The 21,283-nt window shown below is 34.4% G+C and overlaps 1 protein-coding gene across 2 annotated transcripts in view; it reads right to left on the bottom strand.

The window, feature by feature from the left end:
* The window catches only part of LOC119840251 (phosphatidylinositol 3,4,5-trisphosphate 3-phosphatase and dual-specificity protein phosphatase PTEN), a 49,779-nt gene extending 29,087 nt beyond the window's left edge, over positions 1-20,692 (bottom strand). Inside the window, exons 1-2 of one of the 2 annotated variants that reach the window (XM_038366766.1) lie at positions 20,038-20,692; positions 1,878-2,050 (exon numbers count right to left, since the gene is read on the bottom strand). In XM_038366766.1, the coding sequence (XP_038222694.1) occupies positions 1,878-2,050; positions 20,038-20,266 (402 nt within the window). In that variant the 5' untranslated portion in view covers positions 20,267-20,692. The remainder of the gene's footprint in view (positions 1-1,877; positions 2,051-20,037) is intronic. The other variant, XM_038366767.1, reaches the window with a different exon arrangement.
* Between the last annotated feature and the right edge of the window lie 591 nt (positions 20,693-21,283).

Below are 21,283 nucleotides of genomic sequence, written 5' to 3'. Positions count from 1 at the left end.
ATGGACAGACGACCTGGTCCGAGTGGCGGGGAGCCGCTGGATGCAGGCCGCCAGTGACCGGTCGTGGTGGAAATCTTTCGAGGGAGGCCTTTGTCCAGCAGTGGACGTCCCACGGCTGAAACGACGACGTACAAGAAATGACCAGATCACTGAAATAAGATGCATTTTGACTCACACTTCTAATAACGTCATTTTAGCACTTAAAGATTCGCGCCATCGCGGCTGCCGTAACCCCAACGTCTAGTGGAAAAACACCCACTAAACATAATAAATTACCCGATGCGTCTCGCCGATAAATAATACCTTCAAACGGCACACGAACAAGGATATTTTTCAAATTTCTATTAACAAAACGATCGTGACTCGCTAACTCAGCTTCATCCGCATGGCAACTGATGAAATGGCATTTTGGTTTTATGCATTTTTTATCGATATAGGAAGCCACACGACGTCACTTAATTGGATGTAAAATTCGCCGTTTCACCAACAATAGATATCGTTGCATGCCAGACTAATTCGTGTTTTATTTTTCGAAGCAATCAATCAACCGAGCGACAGGATTTTCTTTAAGTGCTTACAAAACAAACAAAGCGAATAAAACATATTTTTCTCTTCAATTACTCGCAAAAGCCAGGATTAGAGGCGTAACCATAAATGTAATCCCGTATCGCGTATTCCCGATTGCGTCAAAGCTTTATGTGCATTATTTAACTGTACTCCACGGCATCCGTTAAGTATTTTTTCACCTCTACCGTTACACGTGGTGCGACACTTGTTAGCTAGGAGCTTAGCAAAAACTATAAAAACTAACTTCATCAAGCAGACATTTATTTCCAGTCATTACTTATTCCCATAGAAGGAACTATCTTAAAAGAAACGAAAATTTGTCGCATAATATACCGAAATGAGAATGTAGAATCAGAATGCTGTAATATCTCAACTAATCCAATCTAAAATAGTAGTAATTTATTTCTCGTTAAGGAATTATAAAGTTATTACGATAGCTGTAGGTATAATTACTATCAAAATAATTGTGTCTGAAAATCTTTCCTGCTTCGAGAATTGTAAATGTATATAAGATTGGTAATTGATGGATTATTTTTGCACCTAGCAACCCGTGCTCTTTGCAATGCAAAATTGCGTGCAAATAGGTATACTAAATTTTACTGAAACTTAAAATTAGAACATAATATGACAAGAGCATATTATCGTTGTTTATGCGAATTCATGGAAGTACAATATGAGAAAACAAATTAATTATTTCAATCTTTCAGAGTTATGGGGTGAGCCTAACAAATTTCTATTACTTTATTATCCTGGCGTTTCTGAAAAGAATGTATGCTTAAGGTTACATATAATTGTACTGCCATGAATGCGCACATAATATCAAAAATGGCGAAAATAGTATCAAAAGTTTGCATCGCATACATAGAAAATAAGAAACAACCGTTTAGTAGCCTAAGCTTCAAACATTTCCGCGCAAATTCTTTTCCTATAACAATGAAAATAAAAATTTCAAGGTGCTCTCGATGTACAGTGTGAGCTCAGCTATTGCTCTAATTGAAATATTATCAATCACAGAATTGTTGTTAGTTATTTTTTAGATATTTAATCTCAATATCACATTATATTAGGATTTTCCGATCGAAAAATCGTTTTTCTTTTGCACTGCAGTAAGTATAAGGTCCCCGGAGGAGAGGGTGTATTTCAAAACTGTTTCCTGAACCGATTATCTTTATTAGTATTGCTTAGCCCTATACCCTGCTAGACTAAGTCCTTTTCTTCGTCTTCACGGGAAGATCCAAATCGGATGACCTCGATTTCCCCACTCATAAACCAAACACCCAAATTAGCCCAACACAAAGCGTGCTACTCACCCTCTGATGAAACTTCGTCACGTCGTACGAGCGCTCGGAGCACAGGTTGTATATCTTGTAGTGGTCCTTGTGCATCTGCTCCAAGAATCGATACACCTCGTCTATGTGGTTCCTGTACACGCCCTCAAGCTTCTCCGCGGGAAACCCCATTGCTATTAACCGATCCGTTATATCTGTATGGGCTCGTTAAGGAGCTATTGATGGACACATGTAATACATTATTTGAATATAGTAAATATACACATGGGGTTACTGTAAACGTGGAATACAATTTATTGTAAAGTAACAGTAGGATTTTAGTTTACACCTACGTAGTTTCTTATTTTAATTAGTAAGTTAAAACGTTACTTCGCTAAAAATAACTACAGACTCTTAACTAAAAAAAAAGTAATCAAATATAGATAATTTACATACTTTGACAAGTTATTTTTAATAATAATCAATCTACGATAGGCATATTGAAGCTATCTAAATTCAATTAAAAACGAAGTTATTTTTGGGTGTGTGTAAAAAGTTCATCCTTGAATATATTGAAATAGACACATTAATTTCATCAATTTGAAACATAGAGGTAAGCGCCATTTACATGTACGATTGTGCAAATCATATAATTACAAACATATTGCTATACAAAATACTAATTTAACTCTTTCAATAAATATATTTCATTGATAAAACTGCAGCTACGTTCAATCTCGTTTGCCGTGTCCTTAACATAAAAATACACTTTTGGGACGCGAGCTTTTATCGAAAAAGTGCTATTAAGGTTGTCAAGTATTTATTTCTTCTTATTTAAAAAAAATTACAAACAAAAACTAGCTTTAGATGTAAGAAACAGAAATTGATCAGAATAATAGAGTTTGGACTTTGTTAATATTTAAAATTGCATATTTATTATTTATCAATCGAAATTATTATTCAGTTCTTAACAAAAAGCGCCGGAAATTGTAAAAACATCGAGAAGTGCGCAATTCTGTCATCAAATAGGTGATTTGTATGATCGAAACAGCATCTTATATCTATTTCAATAACGTAGTATATAATATTAAACTTTCTAAAAATATTTTTAGCAACTCGATCGCGGAGTGTGTTTTATTAAATAGACAATTAGTTATCTTTGGTGATATATTATTTACATACCGTTATTAGCAACCCTAACTGGAATTATGCATATATATAATTATTACACACATTTACGAAAATTGCGGAACGCTCGTGACTCCGCGAAATTAGGATTTGAGTGCGAAATCATTGATTATTTACATTGTTGGGGCTCGTGTGTCGGTTGAAATATATCACGTATGTGCTAGTTAGGTTTCACCTCAACACTAAATTTACCGATATGATGATTATTTTTAGTGCCTATTTTTATGATGCTTACTATAATATATTAATTAAACACTCTGTATATTGTTGAAAGCGTTTCAATATTTTGCACGTAAGGGACTGAAATTATGAACACTTTTATGATTTTAAACGCGATTTATTCATAGTGTAACACTCGCGTAAGATCAAAGCAAGAAAATAACGAGGTTTAACAATTTAGTGAATTCTATCATTACGGCGAGATTTTTATTTTTATTAAATATATCTATTATTACATCTCATGTGTCGTAATGTGACCAATTCACTCTTACACATCTAATACCCCACTATGGACTGCAATTGGCTCACAGTCTCTGTCGCCGTTAATTAAACGAAACCTACGCTTGGAAATTGAAGAATTTACAACGGATTTACTTGAAACTCGATATATAATATACATTTCACCTATTATGTAACTCGCCAGTTAATTAAGTTGTACCAGATGTTTTATATGCTTTAAAGCAATATAATTAACTAGCTGCGCCCGGCGGTTTCACCCGCGTAAGTCCGTATCCCGTAGGAATGTCGGGATAAAAAATTGCCTATATGTTATGCCACTCTACGTACCAAATTTCTTTGCAATCGGTTCAGTAGTTTAACGTGAAAGAGTAAGAAAGGGTAAAAAAAAACACACACACATCCTTACAAACTTTCGGATTTATAATATTAGTAGGAAGTAGGATAGTATATACACTAAATATATAGATAGTTTTATGCAGGTAAATTAGACGGACAGCTAAACCGATTCGCTTCCTTTTCAACCGGCTTCAAAAACAGAAGGATGGTCGACTGCGACAGAATCCTATTACTTATTTTATGGGTTTGTTATCCTAACTTTTAACTGATATACCTACCCAATTTTGATGATTCTTTTTTATTTAAAAGCTGGTGCCTCCCGTGCGATCCCATATAAATTTCGTCTAGTTCTGTCAATTGGATGACGGTTTAGTTTTTTTTTTAATAAAAATTATTATTATTTTTCTTATATCTTTAAACGAGCAATTCTTGTATATATATATATATATATATATATATATATATATATATATATATATATATATATATATATATATATATATATATATACATATATATATAATTGGAATCTCGGAATCGGCTCCAACGATTTTCATGAAATTAAGTATATAGGGGGTTTCGGGGGCGATAAATCGATCTAGCTAGGAATCTTTTTTAGAAAATGTCATATTCGTGTTTTATCGACTTAAACTTAGCGACTCTTCCTGACATCTATTGGCGAATAATAATACTAATACTATTTTTTCTTCCTGACATCTATTGGCGAATAATAATACTAATACTATTTTTTGGCGAATAATTAAACTTCACGAAGTTAAACCGAGCAAAGCTCGGTCATCCAGGTACTAACTATCTTATACTAGCAACTTGAAACGCATGACTGGTAATAGGTAGGTATGCATTGGAACAGTTAAATGATATATTACATATTATACGTGAAAAATAATGATTGATATAAAAACATAATGATTCAAAATGAACCCAGTTTTTACATTTACTCACTTGCAAACTTACCAACTACGTCTCTATAAAGCGTTAATATCTACGATCATACGAAGTCGCATACAGACTTGCAGACGCCTCACTAGATAGAATTAACAAATATTTAAATCCAATGCCAACTTTAACTTGTTCCCTTCCGATCATACATACATAAATGAATATCTAAAATTGGTACAACTATAACGATTTAGATAAGTTATTTTTGCGTAAAGGATTAACAACCATTGTCACCTGTAAACACTATACTAATATTATAAAGCTGAAGAGTTTGTTTGTTTTCTGTAACGGACTAACCTCAGGAACTACTGGACCGATTTAAAAAATTCCTTCACCGTTGGAAATTTACATGATCCATGAATGCTATACGCTATATAATATGTACTACGGGCGACTCCAGGGCGGACCACTAGTTATGACCGTTATACAGGATTCACCTTTAGTCTAACACCGCAAACTTTCTCAACCTATCGCTGCAGCCTCAAATCTGTCAAACAATTAAGACATCCAAGTTGTTCTCGATCCGCACGCGAACCGAATGTGAATATTTAATAGCACGTACCGTGTCGCAACCGAGGTTTTTCTATGTTAATGGCGTCTAGGATCGTTGTGAAATGAACAGTTTCGTCTGGCGGTGCGATGTCAACACGAGTTCAAAGTTAATGGCGGCCGGTTTGTGTGGCGCGCATTGTTGTTCCGCCGATCGGTTTCTGGTGACCGACGTTGGCCGTCGATGGAAGCACCTGTGTGCGCCTGTGCGCGCGTGTCTTGCGCGCTGTGCCTTCAATTTGTATTCTCGTTTTTGAAAGTATATAATGAGTTATAACTTATAAAATAGTATGCGGTCTGATGAATGGTGTTAAATATATAAATAAATGTATGTTGGTATATTGTAGGTATAGACCAATTTCTCTTATGCTATGAATTGAAACTGAATCATTAGGATGTTCAATTTGAGGTAAACTCAAATCACATGTATTGAATTAGAACTTATAAGATTTATTTCGAAAGCGACTGCAATATCTTAAATAAAATAGACAAGATGTTATATATTTTTATGCGATTTCTAGTGATAACGGTGTTGCTCAGTTGCTTTAAAAAAAGCATTTGTCTTTGGAAATTCAGATGTCATTTAGAGAACTGTAAATTAACTTAGTCCAAATATAAATTGCAGCTATCCCTAAAAATACATTGGCTAGTGTCGATCGATCGCAATGTCAACTCTAAAGCTTATCTCACACATCATGGAACCTTCTAGAAGCCAGCCGCAATTAAAGGCCGCTGCTTCACCCATAAGACACAACAAAGTTTAACTCATTATTTCGCCTAGACCCGTAAACAGCTGGCCAACCGCATAATGTGAGCACGACAACCTCGACGCGTACTAACTATTCAGATAGCGGTTGCGACACCGACGTGTGTACAAAACCAAATTCTCAATTAGCCATACAGGCTGCATAGTCGGCCGGCACGACGCAAAGGTGTGCGCACACAGCGCTGTAACGTAGCGAAAACTTCGTCGAACATCTTGCAATACAAACACGCCCATAGACAAGTCAGCTAGCTCACTTCCCCGACGGTTACGGCAAAGATTCGACACTCAAAGTCACCGAGACGAACAATTTAATGTTTAATTACAAACTTCCCTCTCCAATTGGTATGGAATCAATTAGCGGACTAAGTTTTAACTGAATTCATCAACTTGAAAGTTTCGTTTCAATTTGAAGCAATTTATATTTAAATGTCTTTTGCGTTCAGGATATTAATTTTAAAAATCGTGAGAATATAAAGTTTTAAAAAGTTAAAATTGTTTTTATGAGTGAAAGTGAAAGCGTCAACAATGAATGACTAAACTATTAATCGCTAATGTTTTCGAGTCTAAAAATACTTTATTACAGATTTATAATATGTATACAATAATTTATAAACAGGTCCAACCGCTACTCTCACCACTCGCGAAACTAATTCGAAACACACAGCAACAACGTTAACAATATTCAACTGAGGCGAGCAACAGCTACGCTCGAATCTGATCACACCCTGGCCACGGCTACCTCGTGCGGTCGAGTCGTAAAACTTGAAAATTCCTGCATTATTTACGCTTTGACAACTTTATGGGGGAGCGGTGTCACATAAAAATTCATACAATTTATTCTAATTTTACAATGCCCGATAAATAAATTTCACCGGTGGCGAGGCGATTCGGGGACGCGCGGCGTGACGTCACATTACTCACGTTTTGTTTAAGAGCGGATATTATGAAATCGAGATGTGAAATTGCAGTCGATATTTCGATCAGTCATACGGCGACGGCAGCCGTGTTCCATGAAAAGGTACACTTATCGCTCTCTCATGCAAACTTGATTGACGGAATCCGTTTTCACAGTGTGACGGGGAAAAGATATAATCTAGTATCGACGTATCGACGTATCGACGTATCGACGTATCGCAGCAACAAAGGACTTCCTTCAATGCTAAAGTACCTACCTAGTGTTTAATTTGCAATCTTGTAATATAAATCCACATAGCCATAATATAGTTTCTTATTCTATGTAAATTATTTAACATCACACACCGCGAACGAATCAAACATGCAACAAGACATTAAAAACATAAGCAAAAAATCGATTTCAATACAGCGCACAATAAAAGACAAATAAGTCGCATCATATAACATCCCCATTACATAAAAAAGACACATCAGCGATTACGCTACACACGTATCGAATTAACAGAAGCGTAAAAGCATTAAAACAAAAGGGCATCGTTTAATAAGCTTTGAAGACACGTCTCGACGTCAACAGATAAACGGTGCAACAACCTAGCCGATCCAATTACAATAAATGCGCGTTTCCACTTGCTTGCGAACGAACGCTGCGCGCAGTGCACATACTGTGAACATCTCACCTTATTTGTTGAGTGTATACAATAAATAACGTTTCGAATTGTTTTCCCATTTTATGTATTGAAGCAACGCGAATACTCACTTCCCTTAATTCGGGTGGCAATAACGTTCACCGACAGTTGGGAGCTTCCAACTCTCATTCTATTTCATTCCTAAGGTTTACCATTCCTCATTTTGACTTATTCAAACGTAATTTGGAAGAGGAACATAGTTGCATAGATATAATAAGCAAACCGTTACTTTTTTAGTGCATAAACACATTGTTTGTATTGAATTTATATGTTTATGTTTCATTCATAGATTCATACAAAACTAAGCATCATGATCTGTTTAGAAACACTGTTCATCACGTAATTTTTCTAATAATAATGATCGAACACAAAGCCAAGGGCACAACAGGCACCAACCATTGCGCCCAATCAGCCATCCGATTGATACTCGTTACAGTTCACACAGTAACACACGAAGGCGTCAATCAAAACGCGGCATAAGTCATCGTGAAAAAAAGGGATTATCCATGATGCTCTGTGCACGCACGATGCACACTCATGAATCACCACAGGTGACCCAGATATCGAGTAAGTTATTGCCTATTCGCGATGTGGGTTAAAAGATCGCACGTAAGCTCCTTGCGACAATTATAAGATTTGGGACGCTGCGAGTCGGAGTTTGATTTATTTTTATTTTCTCGCGTCCCCGAAATCCAAATACAGCGAACACCGCGGGTTGAGATACGGATGATGATAATAATAATTATTACATTATGGTACATACGTGATATCGGCCAAGTTTTGCAGCCGTCCGACTGTAGGTGCGCTAAATTAATCCAAATTTGGAGTTATGAAGAAATTTTGTCCTTAAATAAAACGCGAATCGCTTTCTGCGAGACGCAATATGCTCCCATAAATAATCATAATTAATTGCAAAAGCGAGTATCGATTACGTACACATTGTTGATGTAAACTGATTTCAGTTCTTTCGATAACTTACGTCTCTACAGTATCTACCATGACGGTACAATACCTGTGAATTCACGGAGCGTGTCCCAAAAACATACTTAGGTACATAACCTCGGTATATTAAAATTCATTTTATAAACATTCCTTGACTGAATTATAACTTTTGCGAGGATAGAAAAACACCTACAGTAGCAACGTGTTTCAAAAAAAAAAAAAGCAATGTCTTATTTCACTTTACGCCGATAAAAATCAGCGGAAAACCAACAGAGTAGAAACGGCGGAGTTGGCAGGGACCGAAAAGTGCATTAATTTTAGATGTTTAAATTTGGTTAAAATATTAAAATGTATTCGTGCCAAACTCCGCAACCAGCCCGTGCGAGAATCATGAATATTTAGTTTCATGCATGCATCGTACATTTATAATAATTTACAAGCATTTTGCATTTTTATTTGACCAACTAACTGTAGGCCGTGACGACGCATGCAGTTTGCATTGTTTGCTTGTATAAAGGACGCCTTAAGGATATTCCCAAATTTACATATATACGTATAAAGATAAATATGGATACAAATAAAATGATATATACACTAACATCTGTATCTTTATGAGTATTTTCCTGGAACAAAATCGTAATCACATCTCGTCTAAATTACTTGACATAACTAGCTACAAATGATTACCTACTAATAGTATCGCGGATTAAATAATAATCCAAACCTTTCGAATTATAATTTATTTATTGTACTTCATTTCAATACTTCAATAAAATAGTCTAGAATAATCATAATCCGTGTCAGGGCCTTAAGGGGAGGCCTATAAGTCTTTATACAACAATATACATATAATAAATCTATATACACAAACACGCCCGTGATATAGCCATTTTATTATATTCAGTAGTTACCGAGATTAGCGCGTTTAAACAAACAAACTCATCAAATTTATATTATCAGGTAAATTAGTACCTAGTCGAAGCTATACCTATAGCCGAGTAGTATGTAGTCACGCCGATTTATCCAAACCTCCCAAACGGATGGAAATATTTTTATTCATACCATAATAGATCTAAATATAACTGTAGAATAATTCGATCCCCTTAAAACCCTTACGGAACAGATTGTATATTTGAATGAATAATAATTAATACGACGGCCATGTAATCACAATTATAAATTAAACGCTTCATTTACATATGATGACAATTATTAATTTCAATAAATGTAACGTTATAATCACATTAACAAAGCTTTATAAATACATCTGGATATCCTTGACTGCATAGTTCCGCCCTCAATTAATAACATTAATCTGCTAGGTCATCGATAGGTTTGCCATGAGCGAGTGTTGAGGACCATTCTATAAGATAACCGTTAAGGCTTTTCGCTGACACTAGATTCCGTTAGGCTACAAACAGACTGATATTCTTTGTACGTGTTAGAAGCTTATTTTTACGTGCACTCCACTTCCTTCTTTCGTCAGAATACTAAGACAATATAAATTATAATTTATTTTTATTAACTAACCTTTCAAAGTGTCAGAACTAGAAAAAATTTTAATGGTATCACACGGAAGCCACCCCCACCCGGTCACAAATAAATAAAGAATCATCAAAACGTGTCACACGAAGGTTCTGAGGTAACGGACACCTAAAATACAATCGAATTGCGAACCTCCTCGTTCTTTTACGTCGGACAGTTTAATAGAGATAATACGAACAAATGAAAGCATTGTGATTTGCGACTTGTTCCCCTGTCTTGTTAGTGGAGGCGTTGTTGCTAGGGCGTAAAGGCGGGCGATAAGAAACACAATTGCATTAAAAAAATTTATTCAATGCATTTACAACCCAATTAATGTCTCTACCGGGTAAGTACTGATGACTGGTATTATTTTAGTTCCATATAACAAATATCCTCAAGGAAAAGAAGGGACCTAGAGTTTTTTTTTTATTTTATTACTTTATCCCTCCGTGAACAATCAATTGAGTCTTATATTAATTAAAATGAGAATTCACATCAATAAACCTGAACAGCTGATAAAACATGGAAATTAAACCTCCGTTCAATTAAAAACAAAGGCGAGATAAGCTTCGATTAGATTTTGTGCTCTAATTCATTTATTTCGCAAAAACCTATTAAATGAGTTGCATTCACACGTCAAAGCGATCATTTAGAATCAACTTATCGGAAAAATTGTTAATCCTCGAGCATTATTATGTAATATTCTCAATTATACAGATATAATGATTATTTTTTTGATTTTACGATACCGGTTTCAAACTCCATATATTCGAAACAATAAACATTTAACATTTAAAAATCGCGACGACAATTTTGCCACTGTGGGCGTGCAACCTAAATTAACCAACCGTATAGCGAATTTATACAAACGCTGAAACCGAAACTTTGGTCAAAGTCAAATCGTAAATCGCTAGATACCACGCCGCGTTCGCAACCCAAAATTAGAAGAAAGCGTACTATGCGTAAAAAACTTCATTCCTATTTTAAGCTATAGGTACCTACCTACCGACTCCAACTAGCGACCAAATATTACGGAACAGTTAGGGCTGCCAACATTTTTTTAACTATCATAAATGAATATGTTGTATCACTAAAAACAGATACCTACCTTACATATAACATTCTAATTTCAATATTCAATTAAACTCTCTACTCTTAATTGAATGTAAAACAAAACAGCTATTACATACTCTTCATCATAATCGGCTAAGTCTAAACAACCCGTTATGAATTGATAACATTTAGAAATTTTAAGCTACGTTTTTTTCATTTTAATAAAAAATAGATCACGAATAACAGTACCATTATTTTTTTTCAAAATATTGAGATTTTCATTCATCTTTTAGAGTTTAAAAATCGTCTTATTTTAAAATTTTCATGTGCTAGTAGAGACTAAAAAAAAGTTACTGTAATTACAGGCATTACTGCAAATGTAATAATAATAGACTTTAGAACTTTTTTGTTTCTGGTAAAAATTTAGCATAGAAAAATCTTTATACCACCGAATGTATGATCAAATAATTAAAAAAAATATACATATATTTTCTGTCGTCAAAACCCCCTATAACCAACCTATCAACTAAATCAAACCATCAAAAACAGTCAATTCAGTATGAAACGCGCGGCAGCCCTAGCGCACCGCACCGCACACGTCCGCCGCAGTGCGCGCGCGGCCCAAAAGTTAATTAAGAACACGTTTGCGCACTATGTAAATCATCGTTGTTGCCACGCGAGTTTCATTTCACTATTGTGCGGCGACCTTGAGCTAAGCGAAGCTTTAAGTGCGTTGCCACTGGCCCGTACATTCGGCTTGGATGATTTATTTCGCGTTGGATGGTACTACGAACTTTAATCGGCTCGCACATTGCATAAGTTGATCTTGAATTTTTATAAATACGATCGCTTACTTAATTTGTGTTCATTATCAATCTAATTAAAAAAAAGCAATCATAAAGATTAATATTGGCTCTTTTATATGTGACGCGACATTCAGAGTCTGCGGTACTTATTATGATTAAAAATGTTTAAAAGAGGTAATTTAAAAACGGAAAATGTTTTGTTTAATAGGTATACGCTACACATATAGCTTTCTATACCCTAAATGATTACATAATATCCGAATGCTAAACTATTGCTAAGATAAAGCTAAGATAATGATATTTAAACACATATTTTAAATAAATTTTTATCTTTCAGACAAGAAAAACATATTACTTCCAACATTACAAACTCTTGCAGTAGAAGAAACGAAACCCGCATTCTCGGGATAAACATTAAAAAAAAACTTCACTATTCTTATTATTGTTGCTCATATTTTAAATATTTATGGACGTACATTGAAGTTATCCTTATAATATTCCTAAAAAGTGGTGCGGTTTATTCCGATGATCTCATTAACTATTCATAATGCGATTGGTTTAATCGCTAGCAATGATCAACTTTTATAATTAATTTGTGGCAATTAATCAAAGCACAGCAATGGTGAGGCGGGGCTACGACAAGTATTTCGGCTGGTTATTAATAAAAAAAAACAACTGCATATTTCATCCGCTGTACACATTTGGATTTCAAATGGATAGCGATTTATAAGTGTTAAAAATTATTCCTATAAATAACATCACTTGGGTGTTATATATCTATGCTAACCACGCGATCCGTAGATTTATAAAAAAATCACTCGTCCGAACAAATTTTTACTCGTGACAAGTTTGACGGATAAAAATGAAATATTTTCTCATTTGGTTCGATATATCATTATTATCGTTAAGTTAATAAATTATATATTTGCCGCTATAGCGATTTCCAACAACCAGACGGTCATTAAACATTTAGGTAAATGTAAATTAGGGTTTACGGCATAGGAAGCTAGAAGCGCAGAAGGAGTTAATTATAAAATATAGCTAATATTTATTTAAATTCGAAGAGTGGAATGTTATTTTTTATAATTGTACACTGCTCAACGGATCGCCACTCAGAATAGTTAAGTATTAATATTAATATTCTATTAGCATTGTAAAGACTTGAACCATTTATGCGCCTACACGAATGTAGGCCGTGCTGTCAAAACGCGTAATAAAGTGGCTGAAATATGTCCAAAATTTACGATCTTTTAATATTAAATACGGACGTGGAAACCACACGCATATATATCGCATCGTTAGAGGTATTCGTGAACAGGTTGTGTGGATGGACGGACAGTTGTTATGGATAACTGTGGGGATTATATGAACCAGACGCGATCACATGTGTAATTAATTAAGTTGATTAGGTTTTATTCACTAATCGCAAATCGATTATCCGATATGTGTAAATAGAGTTTGAGCTTGATATTATCGTTCGGAACTCTGAATAGATACAAATAAAGACTTCATTGTTGGGACGTATTCATTCAATATCGATTCATTATACGCAATGAAACTAATATACCCATTACAGTTAGATTTATATATATGCTATTCATGATCCAACATTATAACGATTAAAATGACGTTATATCGTTCACCTCAATTAAAAAGCGACATAATTTTCTATACCCTATGCCTACGATATCGCTCGTGTGTAATGCAAGTATAAAAGTCCCGCCTTTTTCGTGTTTAAAAATAAAAAGAAAAGATGACTACAATTTGGTAATCACGCTGATTCTTCCTACATAATTAAACGTATTTTTCATTATGATTTCATATTTGCTTTGTGCTAAACAATTGACCAATGGTGTGATACTGACGCGAGCTAAGTCCAACATTGCACATTGGTGCCAACCCCTTTAAACACGATTTAACCCCTTTGACATTCATAGCGGCCGCGGAGGAGCAACTTGCGAATCGCGTCATACAGAAGTCACGTCGACGTCACGGCCTTGCCACGCCTTCGCCTCGCTATCGCCAAGGGCGCGTGACGCAAGGCCACCGTGGCGAGTTGCCACCACCGATTGACGCTGAAGAATACCATTGCTAAAATAAATTACGCACAGTATGTAGGTGACATTTAATTGAGAAACGTCCAATTTCACTACATAATGCCTTGTGAGAAATTCCAACTGGTTAACATTGTAGGTGAGGCGGCCTTGGTATGTGGCTGTGTGTGCGGCCGACGCGAAATACTTGCGAACATTAAAAGGCCCAAAGGTAGAACACAATTGTAACAAACTTGCTGATCCACGAAAGTAATGTCTAACATAATTACTTATATTATATCTTTATTGCTTTCAGTATTCACTCATAACTTACACTCCCCTAAGGGACGTTCTGTTCTCTAACTTCATTTCCTAGCGAATTATCGCTCTTTATGTTACTCTAATAAAGTAAAAAGCGCACAAAAAATTAAAGAAATAAATTAGTGTATTTTTATTATTAACGATAACTCTAGTTTTGTACATGGCATCGCAAATATTTTAACTCAAATTCCAAAAAAAAAAGTAGAATACTTTAAAACTTAAGAAAATATTTATTTTTTGTTCAAAACTCGAAGAGAAAAACTCAAAGTAAAAGCAAAAATTTAATATACTTCAAGAGATACACATTTATTTTCTCAAATAACATTTTGAATTGAAACGAAACAGCCAAATACGACTCCGAGTTCGTGACACTCATTAATTAACAGGCATCTCGATTACAATATCTGGTTTGGTGATTAAGCATCAGCACTGCGCAAATACCTAGATCTATAGAGTCTTCGTTACACGTGCAGTAGTTCCCCTATATGCTAATGTCTACATGGCCTTGAATAAAACTAAGTATCGGTACTTTATTTAAAGCTCAATCATGCGTCGACCGCGCAATGTAAAGTTACGTGATATTGCGTGACTGTTGGATTAAATAAAAAAACTACGCTAAATATTGTGAGAGGCATTTTTCACGGCTAGAGAACGAAACCGCAAAAAGTTTGCATACCTATATAATTTTTTTTTGAGTTTCTTCTTTTGTTATTGTTAAAGTGAACAGCGAAAGCATAAGGAAAGACCGGAGGAATCAATAATAATCATATTTATCAAGCGATGTTCTCTAAAACGAAAATCTCTATTTTTTTGGTTTTTGGAAAAAATGTGATTCAAATTTAACTTTTTAGTGGTACTTCCCTACCCAGGAACTTCGGTGATTTTTTTTTGTACAAAAACAGTATGTAGCCATATCCTATATTTAAATAAAATACTGTAAATACACACGGAATATTATAATTAAATCAAAGATAAAGATCGTAATTGCTTATTCGACTTATTAATTGATATTTAATGAGACTACTAACAGTTAATGAAGCGCCTTCGTAATATTGCATGTACCTATTGTTGTAAAATTGTGGCCCATATGACGGTATTTTTTTAATATTAACTATACAAACATTCCAATCGAAAAACTGCCAATTTACTTTTCAAGGGATACTTCAGGATTACTTATTAAATAACATTCAAACCTTAATATTATTTGGTAACAAACCAAAAGTATAATGCTACATACATATATCGAAATGTAATATCGGAAAATATTTCGTCAATACTCCAATACGTTCTGCGAAAACACTCGTTTGTTACCTATGTAACAACATACTCAAGTCAAAAACGATTAACCTCTCTTTACATTGGCTGCTGCCGTATTCGTAATTCAAACGCTCCAAAACAGATAGCAAAATTTTCGCGATTGCCTTTTCAGTATTGGCCATAAGCATCGAACAATGTTCGTACCAAAACTCTTTGCTAACACGTACCGACGCGGTTACCACCGACCGACGGACAAAAGAACGCATGTCAATAACATCGCACCGATAAGGCTGGGTAATTAAAAATTCATTTCAGATTATCGAAGTCGGTCAAGCGTGAGTTGCAATCCAACAACGAAATTAGACGTTTCGTACGGTTTGTCTATTTGAACGTATATAAAGGCGTGTATATTTAGTATAGCTAGTAATAAAATTCATACAAGTGCGATTTAATTTTCTATACATAAGCAATTACCAAAAATTGTAATTAACAATAGTAGAGGCCATCAGTTTTGTCAAATATTATATTGAGTTTATTACGAAGAGCGTATTTTTAATAATACGTAATGTCTCTAAAGGTAATATATTATGTATTATATTATCATGCTACAGAAGATAAAAAAGAGATGGCTTTACAGTCCAAATTAGAACTGGATGATTGTAAAATAGGACTTATTATATAAACAACACAATCTTAAACCCTTTCTTTTAGCTATATCCATACGATTTTGAAATCAATTTAGTTAATTCCTTAGTAAATTACAAATCTTTATCCAGTTCTTAATCATGTCGCAACATCGGAGCTATAATACACTAACATAACGTTTTTTTTATTTTTTGTCACCAGCAATTTCCGCAATAAATTAACATTAATAATCATTATCGATATGATAACTAGTAAATCCCATCTGAGTAACGGGTGAACGACCCCTGCAGGCGCTGATAAATCGTCATTGCATTTTGTGTGGCGTTCGCGCGAAACACATCCTATGGACATTTTAAATGACTATTCATTTATTCATATATTATTCCGTGTAATTATGCACAGTGTCACATCTCTTACGTATTTGGGAGTGTCCTACCGGCGTGATACATATTTCTTTGTTTTTGTCTTTCGACGCAGATTTCACGCATATATATTTCAAAGCGACGCTTATAGTGGAAAAAAAACTAGAAGTTGTTCCATAAACGCATTAATATATTTTTAATTAACCGCCCGAACACAGAATGCCCATAAGAGTTTTTTTTTATGAAGTTTAATTCTTGAAACATTTCATAAAGAGAGACTGACCTGACTTACGAAAACATTCAATAAACGTACTATTTTACTACAAATGATATTTGTCATAATCTCATTAGAGTAAAACGCTCGTCTTTCTCAAATTTTAACAAATATAAATTTAAAAAAACGAACTTAAACAAATCCCAAGATACTGTCGCTATAATGAAGTTAAATTACGCTTCGGTGTCGTGCATTTCGATCGACTCTCGAAACAACAAAGTTGCATCACAAGTTGGTGGGATTTTCACTTGATTAATTGATGCAATAAAGAACTATCATTAATGCACTAGTGAATGTACATTTTTTTGGAATTATTAAAAACGGCACAAGATTTATCTTCTCATTTACATAATAACTATTTTCCCAACACCATTAATTATAAATTATTTTAATTGGTTGAAAAGTCTGATTTATGATGAATTTACAAAGAAATTATATTTAACTTTAGCGGAGCGAAGGCTGATGTGTGATGAGTGAATAATCATTGTAGTCAATAGTGAAAGTATTTGGATGATTGAAGATTGAAGTTGATATGTGATTATGTCATTATATGAATTTCTTAATTAAAACATCATGCTATATTTACTCAAAGAAAAAAATTTTTTGACTCATTATAACTTATAGAGCATAATCTGTGTAAATCTTTCTACCAAACAATTTACATCCTTATTCTTTGTTTCAATGCACTTATCTCTCGACAACTGGTTCAAATTAATAATTTTTTTGTGTTGAATAGCCCATTCATGGAAGTAGCCTATATAACATCATGTATGATGTGGGTCAAACTGAGGGGCACAGCTTAGTATGTAATGTAGTTCATTTTACAATTTTGAAACAAAGCAATAGTAGATTAGAACTATGACAATACCAAATATTTCATATAAAGGAAATAAAGAACAAAACCTACAGTTGCCTCTTAGTTGTTGAATCATCAATATTTAAGAAAACTGTAAACCAATACTGTGAAATATCAAGGAGCTAATCGAGGAGTAATAAGATGATGTCTATAAAGTAATGACTTAATTATTTTCATACAAACTTTATTGATAAAATGGGCCAGCTCGCACCAGGGAACACCCTCACAGAATTTTGATGTGAGATAGTAGCATGCTACTGTGTTTTGCATGTAGTGTGTTTAGGCATTCAACTACAATCCTGTCTGATGAAATACTTGGAGTCTTATAAACATGACTGCCCACTGATCATATTCGTTTTTCTTTTATATTCAAATTTTAAGTTTGTGACAATGTTTGGATGGATAGGTCAGTGAGGGTTTTTATGTTAGTCTTGTGATTGGTTACAGCATAGATTTAGACACAAGCTTGATTTGAAGGCCATAGTTGTCTATAAAAATCAATCCTTGTCCATACACTATGTATCAAACACACACTACCTACAACATTCAAAATCATTTGGAGAAAAGTAATCACACTTTTCATGATCAGTTTTATAAAGTTCCTTTATAAAACTGAACTTGCCTCAAAATATGAATATAGTAGCTTAGCAGAACGTAGCTTTATAGATAAGATACTTAAACTATAAAAGATTTCTAGTCGAACACCCTTTCGTAAAACTTGCAACCAAGTGCCAAGATAATGTGAACATAGAAAAATTTATCATTAATTATTTGTCCGATATACATTTATTAAAGTCATTATTTAGTAATGTGCACCCTCTAATTGTGTTGGTGGTTATATACATCTTTAAATGGGATGTAAACAATTTTAATGTTACTCTAATGAGTTATAAGATTTTTTAAAGAGAGAGTTTTTGATTGTTAATCATACAATATAGTATCTAAAAATATGTTAGCGTGGCAGATCACAGTTTGAGATAGTTTAGCTGGGGAGCAAATATTAAGATACTATGCATAATGATAATTACAGAGGGAGTTTTACATGCATTACCAACATGGATATATTTATACTGAAAGGTGGCTTTATCAATAAAATAAAAAATAGTATAATCATTTTAGGTAAATAGTAAACAATGCTTATAATGTCATCAGGGGTTTAAAATACATTTCAACAGTATAATTTAAATTCTTTAGAATCACATAAACAAACAATTATAAACACAAAGAAGAGAAATCAATGAATGCAAATTAACTTAAGCACAGTTAGGAAATAAATATAAATACTGATATTTTTCAAATATAGGTTAGCGTATTTTTTTCAATACATAAGTATGTTAAAATCAAAGTATCATGTAGTAAGAAAATAATTCAACAAAAATTATATGGATATTAAGTAAGCAAATGTAAACTCAAAATATTAATAATAATATGCATACATCAAACAATAAATGATATAATGTTAGGTAAATACTGACTATCAAATTTGTTCTACTGAAATTAATACAATTGAGCACTATCAGTCCCAAAATATAATATCTAGTTTGACCTATTTTTCAGCAGACATTAACTGAGACATAAATGATATGTTCCATTTGAATAATAATAGCACAATTTACTTGGAAAACTCATGAAACAACCATAAAGTTTGTAATGACTTGTATGAGAGGGAAAGTTTGAAGTGATTAGAAATTACTTTCAATACTCTATACTCTTACACTGATTGCCACAAATTTTACACAGAAACAGCAGAAAACCTCAATTATAGTTATCTTTAGCACCACAATGATTATCAGATAGTTTTTAAGTGCTATATATACATCCTATGTACACAAGATATAGGTTGCCTTGTTGCTATGCAAGATATCAGTCAACTACACATCTATATACGCGTATATATAGTGAGTTAAATTCAAACTATTAGCTTTTGGTATGTTTTTACATACTCATTTTGACATAACGAACACTTTGTGCTTCGATTTTTCGATTCATTATAACCTTACGAATGCTTTGACGATTTTGTTAGCTTCGTAAACACAAGCGATATGATTTCGTAGCAGCATATCACCACTTATAACCTCAAATAGCCTAAATTGATGGTATAATTGTGAGTTATAGGTTATAGTGTTGTCCTTGAGTATGACGATCCTAGCAGGTTTAGGTACATATAGTTATCTATGAAATCCAGTTAAGGGATAAAAAGTGGACTCACCTCTCGTCAGAACTATTTACACACACATATACACCTATATTTATACTTGTAAAAAGGATACATGCTAAGTCCAAGTTGAAGCCGTCTTTCACGTATCGTTTTCGGCGCCTGCTCACCATGTTTTTGATAGGGTTTGTCATTTTGATATTGGAGATAGAGTTTGCCATGGCTCGCAGGTTGATGCACCGCGGTAGCAACTCTGCCGCCGCGCCCTTCGCGGAGCCTGCCGCGCCCCAACGCTTCTCCGGAGCCTTTCGCTCACGGCGCCGGCAGCTCACACATATACCCATAAACCCTCCGCGGAGCGCGAGCGAGCACTGCACCCGCGGGATCAGCTCGCGTCCGCCATGCCTCCCGCGCGCTCTGCACAGCCTCGCCGGTCCAGCAGCCGTCAGCCCGTCACTCCACACTGCACCGAGGCCACAAGAACGCACCACTCACACATATAGCATACACGCCCGCCACTGTTCGCACGCACTGTCGCTACGCGAGCGATACCTGAATTTATCTCGCACGAATGGCGTCCATCCTGCGTTCACACTAGATCCTAGAGCACGACCGACGAGAAACAGTTGCACAAGAAAGAAAGATGGTTATGAATTGATGGCTGAAAGTCTAAACGCTCTCTCATTCGCTCCCGAAGCGATCGCGTCAGTTGGAGAGAGATAAAACACAACCTTAATTTCTAGCAGTGGCTACTGGCTAGCTAGCTCTCTTTGTTCATTACTGTTTACGATTTCTTCCGCAAGATGTCACATAGATAGAAGGATTTTAGCGGGAATATTTAAATTGAAATTCCACATACTTGTGGATAATCGCAATTAGCCAATATTGGAAATAGATAAATATTAGAAAATATGTAATGTACTGGTTCACCTAAAAGTTTATTTAGTGACAATAAAATTAAACTTTTATACTTTTATTGTCACATCATTTGAAAGAATGGAAAAATAAATATTTGCTATCGTTTACAAACTATATACAATAGATGACGCTAAACACAATTACAAAATTACTGCGTTCACTTTATAATTAATGATGTACAAAAATACGTTCATTACCTTATTGAACAAAGACTCCTATTAATATTTTAAAGGAATATGAAACCGCTACATAAGACCCATAAATTCTTTTTTCTTTTTCAAAGACGAATCACAATCATTTTGTGAGTAAATTTTATTTTTCATTCGCTCGGTATGTAACTGTGTAATCTATGATCATAGACTATACATATGGATTAGAGAGGTCAGAGGCCTGTCTATGATTTTACACGGAAGTCTGAACATTGGCGGGATATTTGTAATTTG

Source organism: Zerene cesonia, chromosome 5, assembly GCF_012273895.1.
Source record: "Zerene cesonia ecotype Mississippi chromosome 5, Zerene_cesonia_1.1, whole genome shotgun sequence".
NCBI lineage: Eukaryota > Metazoa > Arthropoda > Insecta > Lepidoptera > Pieridae > Zerene > Zerene cesonia.
The sequence above is the reverse complement of the archived record's forward strand: the minus strand, read 5'-3'. Positions and strand labels throughout refer to the sequence as shown.